Genomic DNA, 21,384 nt, shown 5'->3' on the forward strand with positions numbered 1-21,384 from the left:
CTCATTTCATAATTGAATTAGTTTTGTTAATTAATAGTCCAACTGGTGTCAATGTTGCACTTGTGGATTTTTTAGGTACTAAAAATTAGACTATTGAAGAGAAAAACTTCAGCATTTAAAATTGCTCATCAAGATGCATCTGAAAGTTAGTGTACATGATGAAATAAATTAACTGAGCCACTATGACCTATCTACTCTGATAGTACTATGTTTCTATGCTGATGAATTTATGGCATTAAAACTTTTCTTAGCTACTTAAAATTCCAAGAGAGGTCTCATTTTATTTTTCTGGGTCATTCCATTCAAAGTGAGCCTAGGGTCGTTGCTTGACCAATTAAAAAAAAAAAAATGGAAACTTACCCACTTGTTTCCTACATGTCTCAGAATCTTAAAACTATTCATTTTAAATTTTTTATTTAAACAGTTTATCTGTGGTGGCCATTTTTGTTACAGTGCACACACCTATTTTTGTGATTGTAAGGTTTTACAGAAAAAATCATAACTAAAAACCTATTGGTCCTGGAAGGATGAAACAAAAAGCAATTAAATCATATTTTCTCAAGGTAAAAGATTGATCTAGTGGTTTATTTATCTACCTCTCTTCTTTCTATGAGAAAATAACCAATAAAATTGAACATGAAAAATGTGAAATTTCACTTTGGTAATTTTTTTTAAGAGGCAGGGATGGCAAACACAGTTTGAATTATTTTTTTTTATATGTAGGCATATGTTAGTAATTTTACCAAAAATAATATTAATGGTAATATACTTACCCTAAATTTTTATGAATTTTTGAAAACTAATTTTAAAAAAATTCAAATTTTCATTACAAATAACTCTGATGGGGCTGATGATAAAAATCTCAAATTTGCACACTTCAGTGTTTTTGTAGATGTTTATGGCAAGTAGAAACGTTTTTGTGTATTACACTAATAAAAAACTTATAACCTCTTAAAAATCATAAAAAACCTGTTAAAAGCTATTATCATTTTTACTTGCTAAATAAGTGGGGGGTTTCTTGTCTTCTTTGCACTTGAATAGTTTTATACATATTACTACAGTTGAAATAGACTTGTTTGAACCATTCAACTGCGGTGTTCATGTTGTAACAGGCACTTGGAGTTATTTCCAGTTGTCAGGAGAATTCATTTTGCAACATGCTCATTTATGCCTGTTGCTTCACTTAGCTTTGCAGTTACAGAATGGTCAGTCTGACATTAGTCAGTGAATTGTTCCAATTTTTCCAGAGTGTCTCGAATTTTCATCCTGTGTTTGGAAGTGTTTATTAAATAAATAAATTTTATTTAATATATTGCAAATTTTATAATCATAAAACAATGGAAGAACAATGTTTCATAGGAATTGATGTGACTGAAGAATGTCAAAAAAACAGTGTATGGTACAGTACCAAAAGAACTCATTAAAATTTGTTAATTTCGTGATGAAAACCAACTTATTTTTTAATGTGTTAATTCAGATGCCACTATTGTTTGTAAATATAAAAAAGGTTTTTGTCAAACTTCAGTCATGTGTATGGACAGTTTTGTGACCCTTTGAGAGCTCGTAAAAAAAGTTAAGAAAAAAGACAAATAACATTAGAGCAAGCTCTTAAGTACATATTTTTGTAAATTTAAATTTAGTTCCTGGAAATTCTCTGTTTTAACTTTCAAAAGTATTTTTCTCAGCAGAAGAAAGAACTATATGAATGCGAAAACAAAGAGCAATACATTGCTCCACATTACAATATTGAACAATTGCAGATGCTGCTTGTAACATTTTGGGTGTATCACTTCCATCAAAATTAGAAAAAAAAATTAAGCATGGATCAAAGGCAATCAGCATTAAAATTTAAAATATATAAGATATCTGAAAAATTATAAAAGATCTTGAATTGTGTTTTGTCTCAAAAGTTTCTGAAAATGAAAATCCAGCTCAATCTTCTTCAGTGAATATGATTATCTTATTTTCAAACTAAAAGAAAAATGTGTTCTTGCTTCTAAAAACGATAAGATTAAAATTATCAGTTAACCTTCCCAATCTTGAACCAGATCTAAAATAAAATCAGAGTTAAATGTGTCTGAGGATTTGGTTATACTTACTAGAGAATTAGTTAATGAGCAAGACTTTCTACTGTAGTTAGGTAAAAGATAAAAGAGGAATTAGTAACGACACAATTAAACAACTTGTTTTACTTTATGAAGACGTCAATAATTGCAGGCTTGTCCTGGTAAAAAGGATTGTGTTGTCAATAATTGCAGGCTTGTCCTGGTAAAAAGGATTGTGTTAGTACGTGTGTTGATTGTGTCAAAGTGCATAAGCAAAAGCACCTTGTTTTGATAAACTTAAATAAATTGTATGTCTCCTTTAAAAGTGAAAACCCTGAGGAAAAAATTGGAACATCAAAGTTCCGCAAGCTCTTTCCAAAATGGTATATCTTGGCTGGTCCACCCAAGTCTCATACAGTTTGTGTCTGCCTCTACTACCAGAACATCAAACTCATGATTGATGGTCCCAAACTTAATGTTGATAGGATTAAGGTCCCAAATATAAGGACGTAGTAGATATCTTTGTTTGTGACAAGGATAACTACAGCTGTATGATGAAAGTGAGCACTAAATGTCCAGGTAAGCAGACCTGCTCAACTTTTCCAAAGAGTATGATGTGTTGCCAGGTATAGTAATGTATGTACAAACAGTGTGTAACAGCTGATAGGACAGAGATGATTACTGTTCTTCTGACCAAGATGAGTTTTTCAAATCATTTGTGAAAAAGCTGAAGCTCACCATTTCGTGTCAAAATCTCAAGGTCACTTTTTCACAAAGAAAAAAATGAGAATTAGGTGAAGAAGAATGTTTGGTTTTGACAAATTTGCAGAAAACTTTTCATTTCTTGTTCAAAATAAGATACAAAGCTTCCATTGGGTCAACAGCAAAGCCATAGTTCACCATTTTGTGTTCTACCTCAAGGAAAATTTATATATTACAACACAAAAGTGTCTGTATTTTAAGTGATCACTTGAAGCTTAATACAGCAAAATTATATTGCTTTCAAAAACCTTTAACATATCATATCAAGGAAGTACATCTGAACATCTATTTTACTGATAGTGCTTCAAGTTGGTGTAAAAATAAAAAGAATTTTGCTGATTTGTGCATCACCAAAAAGATTTCGGCCTTAAAGCCAAATGGCACTTCTTTGGATCATCCCATGGGGAAAACGCCTGTGATGGTGTGGAAGGAACAACAAAACGAGAGGTGGCAAAGGCAAGCCTGCAAAGGACATTAAACAGTCAGATACTAAACATTGATGAAATGTATTCATTTTGTAATCACAAGCATTTTTTTATTAAATTAGATGAGTTAGTTAAGATTTCAGAAACTCTAAAAAACGTTTTGACTGCTGTGAAAGAGTTGTTGCTACTAGAAGTTACCACAAGTATGTTCCTGTATCAGAAAGTATTGTAAGATGTTACTTTACCTCGGATTCCAAGGACTGTGAAGACCATCGTGTGTCAAGTATTATACCACTTTCACTTAAAGGAAAAAGAGTACTGCTTGTGTGTATGACAATCAATGGTGGATAGGAAGTGATAGATATTATCCTCGAAAATTACGATGTGCAGGTTCATTTTTCCACTCATCTGGACCACGTACATCATTTCAAAAATCTCAACAAGACAAAGTATAGGTACTGAACTGCAAAGTCCTGAGAAAGTTGACATCACTTGAACTAACTACAGTGACGGGTTCATGCACAATTTCAAGAGAATTATCAGAAGAGTTATCACAGTTGTTGGTTAATCACACTAAATAATAACAATCTCATTGCTACAAAAACAGGCTATTTCATTGAAGAATAATTAAAATCTTGCTACAATTTTTTTCTTCAGTAGTGTCTATAAAAATAAACTATAAAAATAAATCTTGAAAAACGATGTAGGCTGGCTATTCATTGAAAACTCAGTTTGGATAAGTTTTACAAGCATTTTTGAATTAAAATCGTATTAGGTTACTTGTATTTATCACATTAAATTACGATCTATCAGTAATAATGAAAAAAAAAACTATTTTAAAAATATTGAAAACATCATGTTCAACAACGTAGGGGCTAAGTAAAAAAATATACAAAAATGTAAAGTGCAAAAAAGACAAGAACCTCCTTGGAGCACTTATTTAGTGAGTCAAAATGGAGTCACTTTTAACAGGTTTTTCATGATTTTTGAGAGGCTATAATTTTTTTATCAGTACAATAAACAAGAAACTTTTTTATGTGCCATAAAAATCTACAAAAACACTGAAAATTTGAGATTTTTATCACCAGCCTATCAAAGTTATTTGAAGCCAAAATTTGAATTTTTAAAAAAAAATTAGTTTTCTAAAATACTTAAAAATTTAGGGGTAAGTATATATATCACCATTAGTATAATTTATGGTAAAACAACAAATATATACCTACATATAAAAAAATAATTCTTACTTTATTGTTAATTTTTTAATTGAAAGAAGAATGATAAATAAACCATTAGACCAATCTTTTATCTTGAAAAAATATGCTTAATTAAATCGCTTTTTGCTTCATCCTTCCAGGACCAGTAGGTTTTTATGATTTTTCCTGTAAACCCCTACAATCACAAAAATAGGTGTGTGCACCGTAACAAAAATGGCTGCCACAGGTAAACTGCCTAGATAAAAAATTTAGAAAGAATAATTTTAATGTCCTGAAACATGTAGGAAACAAGTGAGTAAGTTTAAATTTTTTTGGTCAAGCAACCAGCTTATGTTTTTTTGAGACACTAATGGGTTGACCCCCATGTCATCTTTCTGTCCACATCTGATTTCATTAAATGTGAGTTTTTTAGTTTCAACTTCACCATGGGTTTGATGTTCTGATGTCAAAGATCATAAGGCAGAGTTAGAGGGCCACTAGCCACGTTTTAGCAGCTTATAAGAGCAGGCAGTCGGCTTCTGATGGAGCTTATTGATAGTTCCCTTTTGCAGAGTAGTAGGAGAGGTGCTTGCCTCTCTTTCCAAAATGGCAGCTAATCTGGCCATTTCTGAGTAAACTCCATTTAAAAATGTTTGATTGATTGAAGTTACTTATTTGTATATCTAAGCAGTAACAGCAGCCAAGTGGTGAGGATTCCAGTTTTAAAATCAAGAGATTTTGGTTGAAGTCTCCATGTTGGGTTTTTTCTTAATGATTATTTTTTTTTTTATACTAAAATGATTTTTTTTTATAAATTTGTAAGAATCTAAATTAAAACAATTTTTAACAAAAAAAAAAAAGTTAAAAAAATGACACTCGAACTTGAGAGCTAAGTTGGAAGCTGCATTTGGATTTAGAGGACTCCCTCTTTCCACCCTGCAAAAGGGCATCAATAAACAACATTGTAAACTGACCACTGGCCCTTTTGTTTCTTTCATCCCATTTGTAAATTTAATTTTTACTACATTCTACTTTGTTATGCAGTTTTATTTTTTAGAATTATAAAATATCAAATAATTTTTTTTGTAATAACTTTAAAAAAAATTAATTATAATCATTGATTAAAAGATTTTTATGGCTCCTTGAACTTTTATTCATTGGATTCTATTATCAACTATTTTTGACAGTTGTGACAATAGAATTTTTTTCATAGTTTTATTTAACAAATTAATATTATAGTGCAAATTTAATAATTTTTCATAATTTATTACTATGAACTTTGTGCAGTCTTCATTAATATATTATATATTTGTTATACAAACAAGTCGCTGGATTGCATATTTTGAAATAGTTAGAATTTTATTCTGTTTCTGGTATCATGATTTTTACCCTATCATTTGTTAGATATATTATGCTTTTGCATTTAGTATGAGGACAAGGTATAAAATTTCACAATATCAGATAGATTTATCTAGGTAGGAAGTCCATTCATCTAATCTCCTAATTTTTCATAACTCATGGCAAATGGCCTAATGGAAAAATTTCGGCTTATTTCTAGAAAGAGTAGTTAATATTATTGGAGTTGAGAATCGGGCGGGGGACATTTCATTTTGTATATTTCACTCTGTTTAGGCCTAAGCTTAATGCAGTACTGCGTTTGACATTGAGATTTATTTATCATCGGGCTACCCTGTTGTCTTGGGAGTTGTAGTGAATGTTGATGTTTTGTTGGCAGAGCCAGAAAGTAAGAAGGTAGCTAGTGGTACAGGAGTCCTACCGGGTGGTGATAGTGCGGGTGCGGGTGCTGCAGGAGGAGCAGGTTCTAGCTCAGCTGCTGCGGCGGCAGCCGCTCAGGCAGCTGCAGTGGCGGCGAGGGTGGCAGCCGCAGCGGCGGCAGGGATACAGGGCCTGGGAGTGCCAGGATTGCAAATAGCTGGTGGCCCTGTAACTAATGAAGACATCAAAGTTCCTGATAAAATGGTTGGGCTCAGTAAGTATCGATTATTTAGATTCTTGTTCATTCACATTAAAAGTTTTATTATTTAGCTAAAACAAAGTTATCAAATTAAAAAAGTTGATTAGTGTTTTATATTGTTCACAGTTTCATTAAATTAATTAAAATAGAACAGGCATTTTTACATGATGGGATATTGCTGAAATCAAAAGAAAATTTTTTCTTGGAAATAGAAATGATAGGTATTTTAATTGTATTAGGGTAATTAAATATTAATTTAATTGATTTTTAAAGCTCAGTTATGGTCTTAAAAAATCTTAATGCTCAAAAGATTTTGGACTTATTTATTTTAAAAAAATATGAAAATGAATTTTTTTGGAAAAATGTATTTTTAAAGCCATTAAAATATGTATTATTTCAGTTCCAATGTTAATATATCTCATGCCATTAAAAAAGTTAATGTTTTTGGGAAATTTCATGTTTAATATTATTTGTTGCAGTTATTGGCCGTGGAGGTGAGCAGATAAGCAGGTTGCAGTCAGAGTCAGGATGTAAGATACAGATGGCACCTGATAGCGGTGGGGCACCTGAGAGAGTTTGTACCCTCACTGGCAATGCACAAGCAATAAGGTTAGTATGTGAATAAATGTTTTAATACATTTATTTAAGTAGATATGATATGAAATTTCTTAAGATTAATATTTAAGAACATATAGAGCATCTTATTATTACAGCACTTTTCTTAACCAATTATTTCCAAACAGGATATATTATCAGATTGTAAAATTACTTATACAAACATTTTATTAATTAGCATCACCTGATTTCAGAAGCAGTTAGTGTTAACTAAGCAGATTGTAATTCTAATGGAAATTATTAGAGATAATTTTAAAATTTTATTGGTACACTGCAATTAGACTTAGAATAAATAGATGAAATTTAACATCTGTAAGAATTAAATAGAAAACAACAGTTTACTATTAAAAATACCTGCAATCTTTGAGAGTGGGAATTATTAGCAAAAACTGTTTATTAATGTTTGGGAAGGAGCTGGAGATTAAATGAAAGATAGCGATTACATAATATTAGTAAACATAGAGTACATGAAGTATTCATACAGTTGTTTTTTTTTCATTTACTAATTTCTTTATTCGAAAGTGTAGACAGTACCTTTTTTATTTATAGAATTTGGTTTTTTTATAGTGTTCTTTTCTATTCATTTTATTGTGAAATGAGTTGAAGTAATTACATGGAATATTTTATAGAAAATTGTAGTCAACTTTTTACTTTAGATCATCTTTTTGTTCTAGAGAAACTAAAGTTATTTCTGTGAATTTAATTAATTCATATCTTTTTAATTCTCAAATTGTATTTTCAATGAAAGTTTCGTTTAACGTAGAATATAAATGAAAATATTAAGGCTAATGAAAACTCAAAGCTATCATTGACCATTTAGTATATGTTCATTTTTTATTTGATGTCTAAGTAATAAAAACATTAATTGGGGTGCTGTAAAAACTGCTGAACTGCTAAAAATATCTTCACCAGTCAGTATTATTTTTGGAGAAAAGTTCTTCCCCAAATTCTAGCAGGATTTAAATATATTGTAGTTTTTTCCTTAGTACAATATATGCACTACTACAAGTAATCCCAGATATTGTCTTATAATGTTTATTTTATGGAGGGAGTTAATATAAGGTGGTTGATCTGTTTCAGTCGGGCCAAAGAGTTGATCGGTGCCATTGTTACACAACGCAGTAGGACTGAAGGTACTGGTGGGGCAAGACTTGATGAATTAGGTCTTGTAGGAGGACCAGTGGCAGGCAATACAGGCGGAAGTGGTGGTGCTGGTGGCACTGGTGGAAGCACTGTTAGTGTAAACAATTTATCTCATGTCAGTATATGTTTTTAATTAACATGTTACGAGTAACCTATCATAAAAAAAACTAGCTGTTTTTGTTAGATAAAGATTTAACTCTAACTGCATGGCATACTGATAGAATTATGTTTATAATTAATTAACTTAGAAATTAATTAACTACTTGTATTTCTTTTGTTAGATTATAGTCATTTTCACTAAGTGATCCAAGCTATAGGTTCAGCAGCTGCCCATATGTCCCAAAATAAGAAAGCTATATTATATTAGATACTGTAAACTTGGCAATTTTTTTTTCCTTCTTTAGCATGTAGATTGATTCGATGCATTTCTTTTTACAATCTGTCATTCTCATAGCCTCAATATACCTCTTTTATCCGGTGTTCTCAACTATCCATTTCATTAAATCTTAGTTTAGTGTTGATTATGGAAACATTTCATTAACCCTGAATGGTAAGAACAAGGTTGGTCCGCCAGTCTTGCCTTACACTTGGGGTCAGGGAACCTGGTCTCTCATTAGTATGGTATTTTTTTTATTTTCATGAAGATCAATGCATATTAATATTCTTTCAGATTGCTAAATCTATGTTGGTGAGCTGATATTTCTATATTAAAGCTTTCCTGCTCTTCAAATTTTTCTTTCATATCTTCATTATTTTGTTCATTTCTAATAGCTTCTGCTTAACTAACAAACTTGTTAAATTCTCCGATAGTTCATTTTTCCTGGTTTCATCCAAAATAATGTTGGTGAATCTTCAATTTTTTTTTTTTACTTTGTCCCGCACTATTACCTTACGGCTTACCGCTTTTTTTTATTTCTTGACTGTGCAAATTAAAGTAGTGGGATAGATGCTTTATTTGACTCTGAAACTGAAGTTCCTTTCTCTACTCCAGTTAGCCTTTCCTAATTTTCTATTCCTATTGCTATTACTTGATTCTTGTGTAAATTATAAGTAACTTTTCTTTCTCAGTATTTACATGCAGAGTTTTTTCTAGATTCTATTTATCCTACATTTTCAATTTTTTTCAAAATTTATTATTGTCCTTTAAAAGTTTGTATTTCTTCAACCTGTGTTCTAAAATTAAGTTGAGAACTAGAATTTTTATGTCCCTGTAAATTTTCTGTAACCACATTGGTCTTTAGCTTACATCCACTTCTGTTTTATTCTTCAATAAATTTCTGTAGTCTGTGATTTGGAAACGAGAGATGTTAAACTTCTAGTAGAGCGATTTCTCACATTTATTTATCTGCTTCTTTCATTTGTAGAAAAATTTGTGGTTTTATTGAAATCAGATGTACTTCACTATTTAATAAATTTGCTTATTGTTGAATTAATTAGTATAGTGTTATTCATTGCTTTTATAGTGTTTTAGAAAGTGTGTTATAATTCTTTCTTAAAATTTTAAAGAGCTTTGTTAAAATTAGATTGTTCTATAGTTTCCTGAAATCATTATCACTGTGTTTTAGTTTCTCTAATTTTTTCATTCTGTATAGTCTTTCTGTATTTATTTTCTACTAGCTCTCTCTTCTATTCCTAACAATGATCTGTCACTTGACTTGGTTAATTGTTATAGTTTGCTATAATTCTCAAAGAATTTAATTATTCTGTTAACACTGGTTTCCTTATGTTATTTTCTATTCTGAACTGTTACATCTTTCCTTTATTTAGTCTTATGCTATTTTGCATTTACATTAATTTTATTTAATATATCTTAATGAGATTTTTTCCCTAATCTATTGTGTTTACAATTTCTATTCTATCATCAAATCTCATATCTGACTTGTTACTAACAATTTTTAACTTTTTTCCTAAATCATTTGCTTTTATTTGTTTGTTTCTACTGAATACTGAAACTGAATCTGCTTTATGGTTACTTCCAGGGATGAACCGTATTGGTTTTCTGATTTTTAATTTCATATAATAATCTTTTTAGTTTATATTCCATTGACGTTCTCAGTGTTCTCTTTAATTTTTTTTAAACTTTACTAACCAATTTAGAATAATCTAATATAATTTAACTAGTTACTTGATAACTTTTGTTTTTCTTGACTCATTCATTTATTTTTATGTTTTGAAATGGGTGATGGCAATACTTTGCATAATATTCCTTTCTCACTTTTTGATTTCCTGATTATTTTCATTTGTTTCTTTATGTCTACTTTGTCTTCATCTTCTCTTGAAGATGTTGGCCTGTAATTGAAAATTATTTTGTAGACTGCAGCTTTAAATTTTTGTTTAAAATGATTTTTTTATATTAAGGTAGTTTTAATTTTAAATTTCTTTTTATTCATATTGAATTTCTGTTTTTGATTTATAAAACCCTGCTGTCTATATATCTCAGTAATTCCTACTATGTAAATATATGATAATTAATGATCTGTCTGAAAATAATATTCTCACATTTTACAAATGACATATTTCTTATAAAATTATGTTGTAACTGATTAATAATTCTTAAAATTTTAAATAAACACTTATATACTTGAATAAAATAACTATAAAAATATTTGTAGTATTGTTACAACAGTGAAAGAGATTTACGTAGCACATTCTTGATATATTACGATTTTTTGGTTGTAAAAGAATAAGAACTGGGTACTCCTGAGGAAATCCAATGTGGAAATTCCCAACTAACAAATTTGAAAATTGAAATTATTCAATAATTGAATTGTTTATGATAGTTGCTATTATATTAATACGTAACTTTTCAAAAGATAGAAGAAGTAGAAATAATGGTGGAATGACATAATGATTCGTGATGTGGAGTATAATGATTTGAAATTCTGAATGTGTATTTAGTTTGTTAATTCATTTTAATGTACTCGACTTTACTATACTTATCTCATTTAAACTTAATTATCTTATTTACATTCAAAATATATCCTATTTATACTTATATAAAATTCTTTGTCAAATTAGATTATTTTTGAAAAGAAACTTAGTTTATAATGTGATTCGAGTAGCCATTTTTTCTAATTCCAATTAAGTTTTTGTCAAAATATATCAAAAAGTTCGACTGAACTTGTTTCTCTTCAGTACAAACTATTTTTTTTTTTCATCAAATAATACTGCAGCAAATATGTTGAATCAACAAGAGCTGTTTGCTGAGAACAGGTCATTTGCCCAGCTAACTGTTGTTTTATCAATATTACAAATTTTGTAAGGTAACTGCTAAGATCGAATGGTTTGGAAAACCAAGTAAATCTTATTCATGAAAGTACTGTAATATTAAAAGAGTAGAATAAAAGGGAAATTAAACTTAAACCTTTTGATAAAATGATATATGGTATTCACTGATGTTAACTTAGCTTGCAGCCAGTGTATTGAGAAATATTAAAATGACACTTGTGTTTTTAAATGCAAAAACAAACAGTTTAGCAATGTAATGGAAAACTGAGTCATGAACATTGACAGAATAATCATTTAACCTGTTTTTCAAACTAACAGTTTGTTTTCATTTGGCAGAAACATGCCCACTTCTAAGTGGGCATGTTTCTGCCAAATGAACTTCTTGCCGGCAGAACTTCTTTCTGTTCACTTAAAATTATCTAAACAAGCACTTGTATTAAAAGTTCAAACTGTTGAATCAAACAGTATCATAAATCTTTTGATAATTTCTTCAGTAGTATTCATCCATTGATCTGATTGTGAACTGGAACATTTTTCCCAAAGAGATTTCATGTTTAATGCAAAAGGAAGAGAAATTTAGAACGGTTTATTATTTATAAGATTACTTATTTAATAAAACTTTATTCAAGTTAATCTATAGTTTACTGTCTGCCATCTGTGACCCACCCAACTAGCCAAAGTTTGCTTTGGGAGTAACAGTAGTTTAAGGATGATAATTCAAGCTGAAGACATTGAGTACAAAGAAGAATGTATGATGGAGTCTTGTCATGGCCTGATTTTGTGCCAAATACTGATATACCATTGTTATTGATTGAGCCACAATAATCAGTTACTTTTGTCGTATCCATAATCAAGGAAAAAGAAAACATCAGGAGTATAAAATAGAGTGGAGCAAATCATCAAATGAATGATATTTATCTGTTACCTAATATTTGGTAACAGATGTTCACGTTTGTATAACTACACCAGATGTCAATTATGTTACTATCAAGAAAGTTTTTGTTCTTTCAGTTATATCCAATAAATGTGGCAAGTGTAATTAATATTTGAAAATAGTTTATTCTCTGTGCTCTCATTACAAGGAATTCAAGGCAAATCATTTTCACATCTTTGAAATTAAAAATGCCTAGCTCTGCTGTTAAATAGAAAATTTCTTTTGGCAGTAGTAATGTTGTCTGTGCTAGCTGTCAGACAATCATTGCATTTGTCTTCTTGTCGCTAACCTTTTCTCTTTTTTAAGGTGCATGTGCCATTAAAATGTTTTGAGTAAGTTACTGTTTTTTTTTTTTTTGTTTTTTTACACTCCAGGAACAACCAGTATCTGTCTCTTGGCATTACCTGAATTGCTCCCAAGTCGTAGCAGATTACCCCACCCTGACTTGGCCTTTCCCAGAGGCCGCCCATCAGGGTCTCCCCTGGATTGTAGGAACATTCTGACTTCTGCTTATGGATAGCTGAAATCCCCTCCTCATGGGAGCTGCCCTTCCCAACCCTAACCTACTAGGTTTCAGGCATGTATTTTCCATGTTCTTCACTTCAGCACACCCTCATACCATTAGGGGAGCTCCTCCATGCCATCATCAGAAACACTCTCGACTCTCCTGCATGTGGGCGAGCCAGGATGTCCTAGGCAAGGAGGCTGCCTGCCTGGCCCTAGATTTCACCATGCTTCGTCCTGTTTTCCTGATTTTTTTGAAGTCCTCTAATTGGTTGTTTTTTTTCTCCGAGTCACAAAGTACCTAATTACACATAAGAATAAATCATAAATCCTTCCTCGCCAGATCGCTCACTCATTTAAGGAGTTACTTGTTCATAATCCTCTGAAACAAGGCTTGAATACCCATACTGCAATTACATGAACAATTTTAAAACATAAAAAAGTCAAGATAAATTAAACCATAATAATTGTAACCTAACACAAATAATAATACAAAGACCAATATAGTATGATAGTAAAGTAACATATACCAAAGAGCCCGTTTGTAAATTAGTGTTTTACTTTCTAGATTACATCACCATACAATATCACAATATTACCTGAATAATCTACTAATGTTTCCACAGTTTAGTAAATACAATTTCATACAATACATAATTTACAAGAGAACAAATGAAGAAACCAGATTAATTAAACAGTTCTAAAACTGGCATTTCCAATACTCAAGATTCATTACCCGTAGAAAACCAAAACAAATTGTTAACAATACCAACATAATATAGTAGTATGTCAACACACAGCATAGCGCCTGCAGGAAATTAGTTTTCTTCGTTCTAAATTACATCAGCATAACATACAACCGTATTACCTGACTAATACACATTAAAACCACACTTTATCAAATACCAAATAAAAGAATAACACATAATTTATAATAGAAAAAGAAATAAATACATATCTAAAGTCACCTTCCTGTCACAGGATAATTGTTGGAAACAATTCCCACATTACATTAAATACAAATCATTACCACTACAATTATAATTAACCTAGATCTAATCCTACAAGATTAGTGCCAATTGCCACTGATCACATTCAGTCCAGCCCCCAAACCATACCCTTCTCAGTCTTGGAGAGTAAGTTAAGGTTATATTCTCATAAACATTTTTTTTTATTAATTTTCTACAGAATGCCTCTGCAGTAGTGTGTTTTAAAAACTGGGTTTGCAACAAAATTTTACAATGATGTACTTATATATGTACATCGCAGATTTAGTGTTTCTGATTGATCCAAGTCGCTTCAGTATATGATTGTGTTTAGTAATATTGCTATAAAAAATTTAAATTACAATTTTTTGTGCTCCATTGAAGCTCTCTTAGGAAACTTTTGCTTTCCATTAAAGATCACTAAAATTTACAAGGTTTATTTTTACATGACCTCTAAACTAGTTTATAAAACAATTTTCTTTCTGTGAACATATCAGTAAAAAATTATTTAGTAGTAAAGATTTTACCACTAAGATGAACAAAATATGGTCTAACTAAATAAGAGAGATGAAGACTGGAAAGAATTTTTAATTGATTTTGAAATAACTTTTCCACGAATTCAATTTTTATATCGTCCTTGTGATAAAAATAATTTTAAAAAAAGAATAGTCATAGCAAAAGAAATTATAATTTGTTAAATGCATTTCTTATAACTCTGGAAAGTGCCGAATCCAATGAACTAGGTAGGCAAGGCTTATTTTTCACCCAATTGTAAAAGCAGTGTTGGGGGTCATCCAACATTCGTTGTTTTTTTTTGCTTATGTTTTGTTTACATTTCTAAAAACATTTTATTAATCATCAGCAGTTATACTGGCCAATGTTATAAGAAAGGAGTAATCTGGTTCGTTAATGAAAATTTAAGGATGTTTTTAAACGTTTCTCTAAAAGTAAACAAATTTATTAGTCTCATTAAAATTGTGAGGCAGACATGGATTAGTTTACTCTTTACAACATTTGTCATACTGTGATTAAAATTTAAGTCTATCTTTCATATGTTTATTCCCAAGATTTTGATTTACAAGACATGTCTTTTAAGTAAGGGTTGTTTTTGTTTTGTCGCCATTAGATGGTGCAGAAATTTATGGAGCTAGTGTAGCATGTTTATTTATATCAACGATCATACTTTTACAACAATAGGTTAATGTTATTTGCGTTAGTTGCTGTGTATAGCCTGGCTGACAGTAATCCTACAATAAATAATCCAATAAGTTATGAAGTGTGATCAAAATTCATTATCTATTGGGGGAAAAATTTACTGCTGATATTCATAGAGAATGTCAGTGTTTACAGACCCATTATTATATAGTTCAGCTGTACCTGGTGGTTGACCTAAGACCCAGTTTATGTGTGAAAGCAAATTTCGCCAATGGTTTGTCATTTTTTTTCATGGAGGAAGAACGAATGTTTGTGACAAAGAATGTAATAGTGGTCAGCTGACTGTCATAATAGATGAATTGACTGAAAATTTGAATGCAAAATTTGTGAAAACAAAAGGATTACGGTTTCTCAATTATTGATTGTATTTACTTTTTTTTCATGATTGGTAATTATGACATTTTAACTGAAAAACTGGGTTACAGAAAGTTGTGTTCCAGATGGGTATTAAAAATGTTGACAGAAACACTAGTTACAACTCAAACATTTTTGAGACACAAGGAAAATGAAGGTGATGATTTATGGAAATACGTCAAGCCTGGGAATGAAACATTGATACCTTATTCACATGTTGAGACAAAATAGTAATCAATGCAATGGCAGCATTCATCATTCTTGAAGCCCAAAAAATTTAACCAAAAATGTTCAGTGAAAAAAGCTTACGGCTACAATTTTTTGGGACGCTGAAGGGATATTGCTGATTGAATTTCTTAAATGTGGAAGAACTGTTAATGCCAATACATACTGTAAAACACTTAACAAAAATTAAACCTTCAGTTCAAAACAAAATGTGTGTGGAAGCTAACCGACTGGAATTTGATTCTGCACAATAACACACAACCTCACATGATAAACAAAACCACTGAACAATTGCGTTGAAAAATATTTGAACATCCACCTTACAATCCAGATCTTGCACAGAGTGATTACCTTTTTCTCCTGTGTAAAACAATGGCTTGCATTACAGACATGTGAAGGATGAGGAATTGCAAAACGGATAAGTAATTAATTGGTTTAAATCATAGGCAGGAGAATGAAGCTGGTAAGCCGATATCAAGCAGGGGGGGGGTGTGACCAGAACGTCACTAGGCTGGTGTCTTCCTTTGCAGGGTTGGGATGGTAACCCGATATCAAAAATATATTGCAGTGAATGGTGAATATCTAGAAAGATATTTTATATATGTAAGTTTATTTTCTTATAATAAAATTTTTCCAATTTCGCTTATTTCAAATTCTATATCAAAATGGCCCGTATATAAAAAATATGCCTCGTGTGTTTACACTTATTGTTATAAAAGTTTCCCATTATCATTTAATGATTATTGATATTAAAACTATAGTATGTTGAATCAACCACGGGTTATACTAGGTAGAAATTAAGCATGGGCTGCTTAGAATTAGTTACGTTAGAGCATTTGGGCCGATTGTTGAACACTAGCCAGTCTATGCGGGCAATGATTTGATATTTATGCTTTGTACTTCAAAATCTAGCTTTACTTTAATAAATTTAACTATATCTTTAATTGGTTTTTATTTAAGTCTTGCATTTCTAATTTGCCTTAAAATACTGTTTCATATGCATTAATAATTTATTAATAGGTAACATGATAAAATAGAAAGTTAAGAGATTAACATTTGTATAAATAAGACGACAAGTAAGTATTTATTTAAAAAAAATTAATTAATGAAATGCTTCAAAGAAACCACTTCATTTATATTCATATCTAGAAGTACAAATTATGTAATTTGTTTGGTATAAGTTTCATAAATATTATTTCCCTGGTTTACTAATAACATGCTTTGTTACAATTTCACACCAGTAAAAAACATTCCAGACCAGTAAAAGTAATTGTAATAATAGTTATAAAATATGAAGAATTATGATAGATAATAGAATAATTCTTAACATTCAGATTTAAAAAAAAAAAATAGTTAAAAGATACAGGATGTTGAACTTAAGAGGCTGAAAAAAAAATTATAAAGTACTGAGTGATGGCGTCTCATAAGTTGAACACCCTGTACAATTAACATTATTATTGGATATAATTAACAATTTTATTTTCATTACTGTATGAAAAATTATTAAGAGGTAATTACTTACCTTGTAGTTTAGTTTGTATTATTCGTCAGGCTGCAAGTTTTTGTAAGGAATTTCTGTTATTCAGTTATTTAATTATCCAATTAATAATGTATGTATCAACACAAAAAAATTAATCAGAAGTTATGTAATAATTGAGGGCCACACAACTTTTCCTCTAATAAACTTCGATTATATCATTGTTACTGTTAATTGGCCAAAATAATTTGAGAGCTCCTAAGTATGGCTGAGACGCAGTCATCTTTGTTTCATACTTCACTATTTTATATGAATTCAGCCAAGAATTACTTCACCAAATGATTCTTTACCTTGCTGCACTGTCACTTGTTTCACGTCATTTTACTGCTCCAAATGTTCAACATTTGAGTTTGGGGCTCTTTGAGTCAATAAAAGTGTACATATGATTAAGTTTGAAGTGTGCACATCTTGCTTTTTCCAAATTGTTGTGCAGTATGCTTTCCAGTAGTCAGAATATATTTCTGTTCTCTTGGCATTGTTATTTTTTATCACACCAAACAGGGCTTGTGAGTGGTTGGGTACCATCACTACAAAACACTTGTTGGTTTTATGAAACGCCACTGAATATCCATTGCTGTGGAAGTATGTACACCAGTATTATTCTTTCTCTATGGAGTATGACCAACTCTCGTCAATCTCTATGATTTTGTTTGACCCTTCAATTTTAACAATGGATTGCTTGCTTAGTGCATTTGCCCGTGCTTCCTACATGTAGTTTTTACAATCTATTGTGATTTTATCACATGTTTTTATTAATGGATGTACCATTTAAAAGGCCTTTGAGCCAGCAATTGATAATGTTTACAATCATTATTAATGGAATGTGTAACTTCTAGCCAGTTAGTTACTTACCTACCTACTTTAGCCAATTGCAGCACCAGTGTATATGTTCGCCAAAGTAAAACATTGTGACTATTTTAATTACATCTTGTAGCAGCAGGTAGAGTTCTGTGTTGCTTGAAAATAGCCCTTTCACTTAAGGCAGATTTCAAATATGCATCTTATACAACAATGAAAGTTATTAATAATATTATACAGACAAAATCCTCCCCTTACTTTCAATGAGTAAAAACTGACAACTGTGAAATAAAGCAAAAATAATATTAAAAAAAAAAAAACAAGCAAAAATACAACTTTTTTGAGGGTATTTTATTATTAGCATTGAATAAAAAAATATTTATTCAATGCCAACAAACAGCAGAAATGTTATCTATTGTTCCTTTTCAGTCTGTGGTTATTTTAATTAATAAAAATTTAAAAAAAAAAAGGGAAAATCAGGAGTAATTAATTTCAAATGTAAATACCAAATCATCTATAAATAAAGCAATAAATTTCAGCTGAATATTATTATTAAAATCTCTTCAAAGCATTTAAATACTTGTGCAAGCAGTTCTTGTGCATTCTTTTATTATTTTGAGATGTGTAATTGAGATAGTTCTTGATACATAATAGAAAGTTGAAATGAATCAAATTTGATTTTAATTTTCACCTTGTCAAAGCTTAGCATAATATCTATTGTTCTTAGAAGTCATTGTTAAACATTGAACAATGCTGCAGTCATTGTTTAAAATTATGACCTGGCCTTTCAGTAAACTAATGCTTCCTCCTATCCTGGATATGGTAGAAAATAGACAAGCCATAATTTTCTTGTTTCCTTCCCAACTATAGAATTTATCTTTTATGGTAACCTTTTGTGAATGTAAATTAAAAAATTCTAGTGAGTTATATAAATACATAGTATAAACCATCAAAACCAACAAAACAGTCTTGATTTCTTTGTGGCTACAGGTTGAAATCATGGTACCTGGACCAAAAGTTGGTTTAATTATTGGTAAAGGAGGTGAAACAATAAAGCAGCTGCAAGAAAAATCTGGCGCAAAAATGGTGGTTATTCAAGATGGTCCTTCTCAAGAAAATGAAAAGCCATTGAGGATTACTGGGGACCCCCAAAAGGTTGAGGTAAGTTTAAACATAACTTTTTCTTTTTTTTAATTATGGCAAAAAGTATATAAATTTAAAAGTGATTGTTACATTAAAAACAGACCCCAAGAATCTAGTATTAAATATTATAAAATAGATTATAAAGTAGAAATATTTGTGAGTGTACTTGTTTAAATAATATATGATGTAGATAAGCAAAGTTAGTTAAATTTCTTTATTCAATTTATAAAATAAATTTTTAAAGTAAGATTATTGGAAAGATTTAGAAATAATATTTAACAAAAGAATAAAATAGGTGTTGTATAATTTTATATACAGGTGTCCCACGAAGAAATGGAGAAACTTTTAGCACATGTTCTACTGGTGAAAATAATGACAGAAGTTATATAAACATAGGTCTGGAAACACTTTGTTTTTGAGTTACAGCTAGCGAAAGATTTTACCCGAATTTCAGATCTTATAATAAAAAGAATCCTTAGTGTAATTTTTGGGAGTAAAGTTGGTGGTGTCTTTTGCAATTTGAGCTGGGAAATAGGATAAAACAGATCCCAGAACTAACTCCACTACTTTTTAAGATATCTGATGTAAAACACAAAATTTGGTGTCAAAAAACAAGTTATTTTTAATTTAGTAGTACAATAGCTTTGTTAAATGACTAATAAATGTGGAAGATTTAGTAAGTAACAAAACTTGTAGAGAATTTAATTGTGAGGATATTAATGTAAATGCAGCCAATATAAAGTAAATAAAAACTTTTAAAATTGGTTTTTATTGAAGCAAAACAGATGAAAAATTGACACAAAATCTTATTATTCTTCTTATACCTAATAAACATTCTTCAGTGAATATCGAATGTAAGAGTCATTTCCAATGTGATTCAGTGTAGTCCAGGCACTAGTACAAGGTGAATTTCATGTTGCACTAGTTTGTCAAAAAATAAAGTGTGATGTATCCTACAGAAAGAAAATCTTTATCCTTTCTGCCTGCAGAAGGTTCAAAATTTGCAGCCAACAGATTACCGCCCATGGGTAAACTTTGGCCATTGGCTTCTAGAAAACACCAATAAGGTAAATTGAATTTCATTTACTGATGAAACCACTCTTACGAGAAACTGAGTCTTCAATTCTAAAAATAGTCATGTATAGAGCAAAGACAATCCACATGGTACTGTGGAAACTAGTTTCAAACATAAATTTCACAATATTTGTTGTGGCATTATTTATGGAAAGGATCCAAGATGATACAGATTGCCACTAGAAATACTTTACATCAGGCAGAGTGCTATGTTCATTGTGAAGCAGGGAATTTCAAATAATTATTGTAGCTACAGTTTGTTATTTTGTTACCATTTATAATTTCATGTATTTTATTTTTTGTTTTGCTTTTTTAAGAATAATGTATATTAGATACAGAATAATATGATTTTCTGTCTTATTATTTGTTTTGCTTCAATAAAAAACCAATTAATTTACTTTTTATTGACTAATATTAATCTTCCTAGATTTAAATTCTCTAAAAGTTTTGTTAAATATTCCACATTTTATTAGTCATTTAATAAAGCTATTATACTACAAACCTAAAGAAATTTGTTTTTTGATACTGAATTTTGTGTTTTACATTGGCTATCATGAAAACTACTGGAGTTACAGCTTTTGGGACCTGTTTTAATATACCATTTCTCAGCTCAAATTACATTAGAAACCACCTACTTAACTCCTTAATTTGGGTTCCAAAAATTACAGTAGGGCTTCTTTTTATTATAAGCGCTATAGTCCAGGTGAAATTTTTCGCTAGCCATAAACTCGAAAACAAAGCATTTCCAGACCCATGTTTTTATACATTTTTTTCATTATTTTTACCAGTAGAACATGTCCTGAAAGTTTCTTTATGAGACACTATGTGTAGTAGAATACAGTGATTTATTTTTCTCATGGTAATATTAGGATCAGATGCTGCATATGCACCTAATAATAATAAACTTTCTCGTACAAAAATATAAGATGTTAACTGTTTGCATCCTAATCTGATTAATTAATCTAATTTTGTACAAGTGTACACAAAATGTTGAATAACAGTTAAACTTAGTCAAGAGTACTGAACATAAAACTATTAATTCCATTTAAATCTTCATTAAATAAATCAGGTTTGCTTTTGGGGTCTTTTGTTATGATGTGATAGGATTACCTTTGATACCAAATAAATATTGTGTTTTAAAAGTGGATGTTATAAAATTAGTTACAATAAAATCTTTATATTTGTGTTTATGTAATAAAGAAAATCTATATATAAAAAACAGAATGTC

At 30.2% G+C, this 21,384-nt stretch overlaps 1 protein-coding gene across 3 annotated transcripts in view; it reads left to right on the top strand.

Annotated features, from left to right (window-relative positions):
• Positions 1-21,384, top strand: part of Psi (P-element somatic inhibitor) — a 58,203-nt gene that overhangs the window by 16,165 nt on the left and 20,654 nt on the right. The window contains exons 3-6 of one of the 3 annotated variants that reach the window (XM_075377679.1): positions 6,161-6,415; positions 6,880-7,009; positions 8,096-8,273; positions 18,930-19,100. In XM_075377679.1, the coding sequence (XP_075233794.1) occupies positions 6,161-6,415; positions 6,880-7,009; positions 8,096-8,273; positions 18,930-19,100 (734 nt within the window). The remainder of the gene's footprint in view (positions 1-6,160; positions 6,416-6,879; positions 7,010-8,095; positions 8,274-18,929; positions 19,101-21,384) is intronic. The other 2 variants (XM_075377684.1, XM_075377694.1) reach the window with 2 other exon arrangements.

Source organism: Lycorma delicatula, chromosome 1 (genome assembly GCF_047948215.1).
Source record: "Lycorma delicatula isolate Av1 chromosome 1, ASM4794821v1, whole genome shotgun sequence".
In the NCBI taxonomy this organism is placed as follows: Eukaryota; Metazoa; Arthropoda; class Insecta; order Hemiptera; family Fulgoridae; genus Lycorma; species Lycorma delicatula.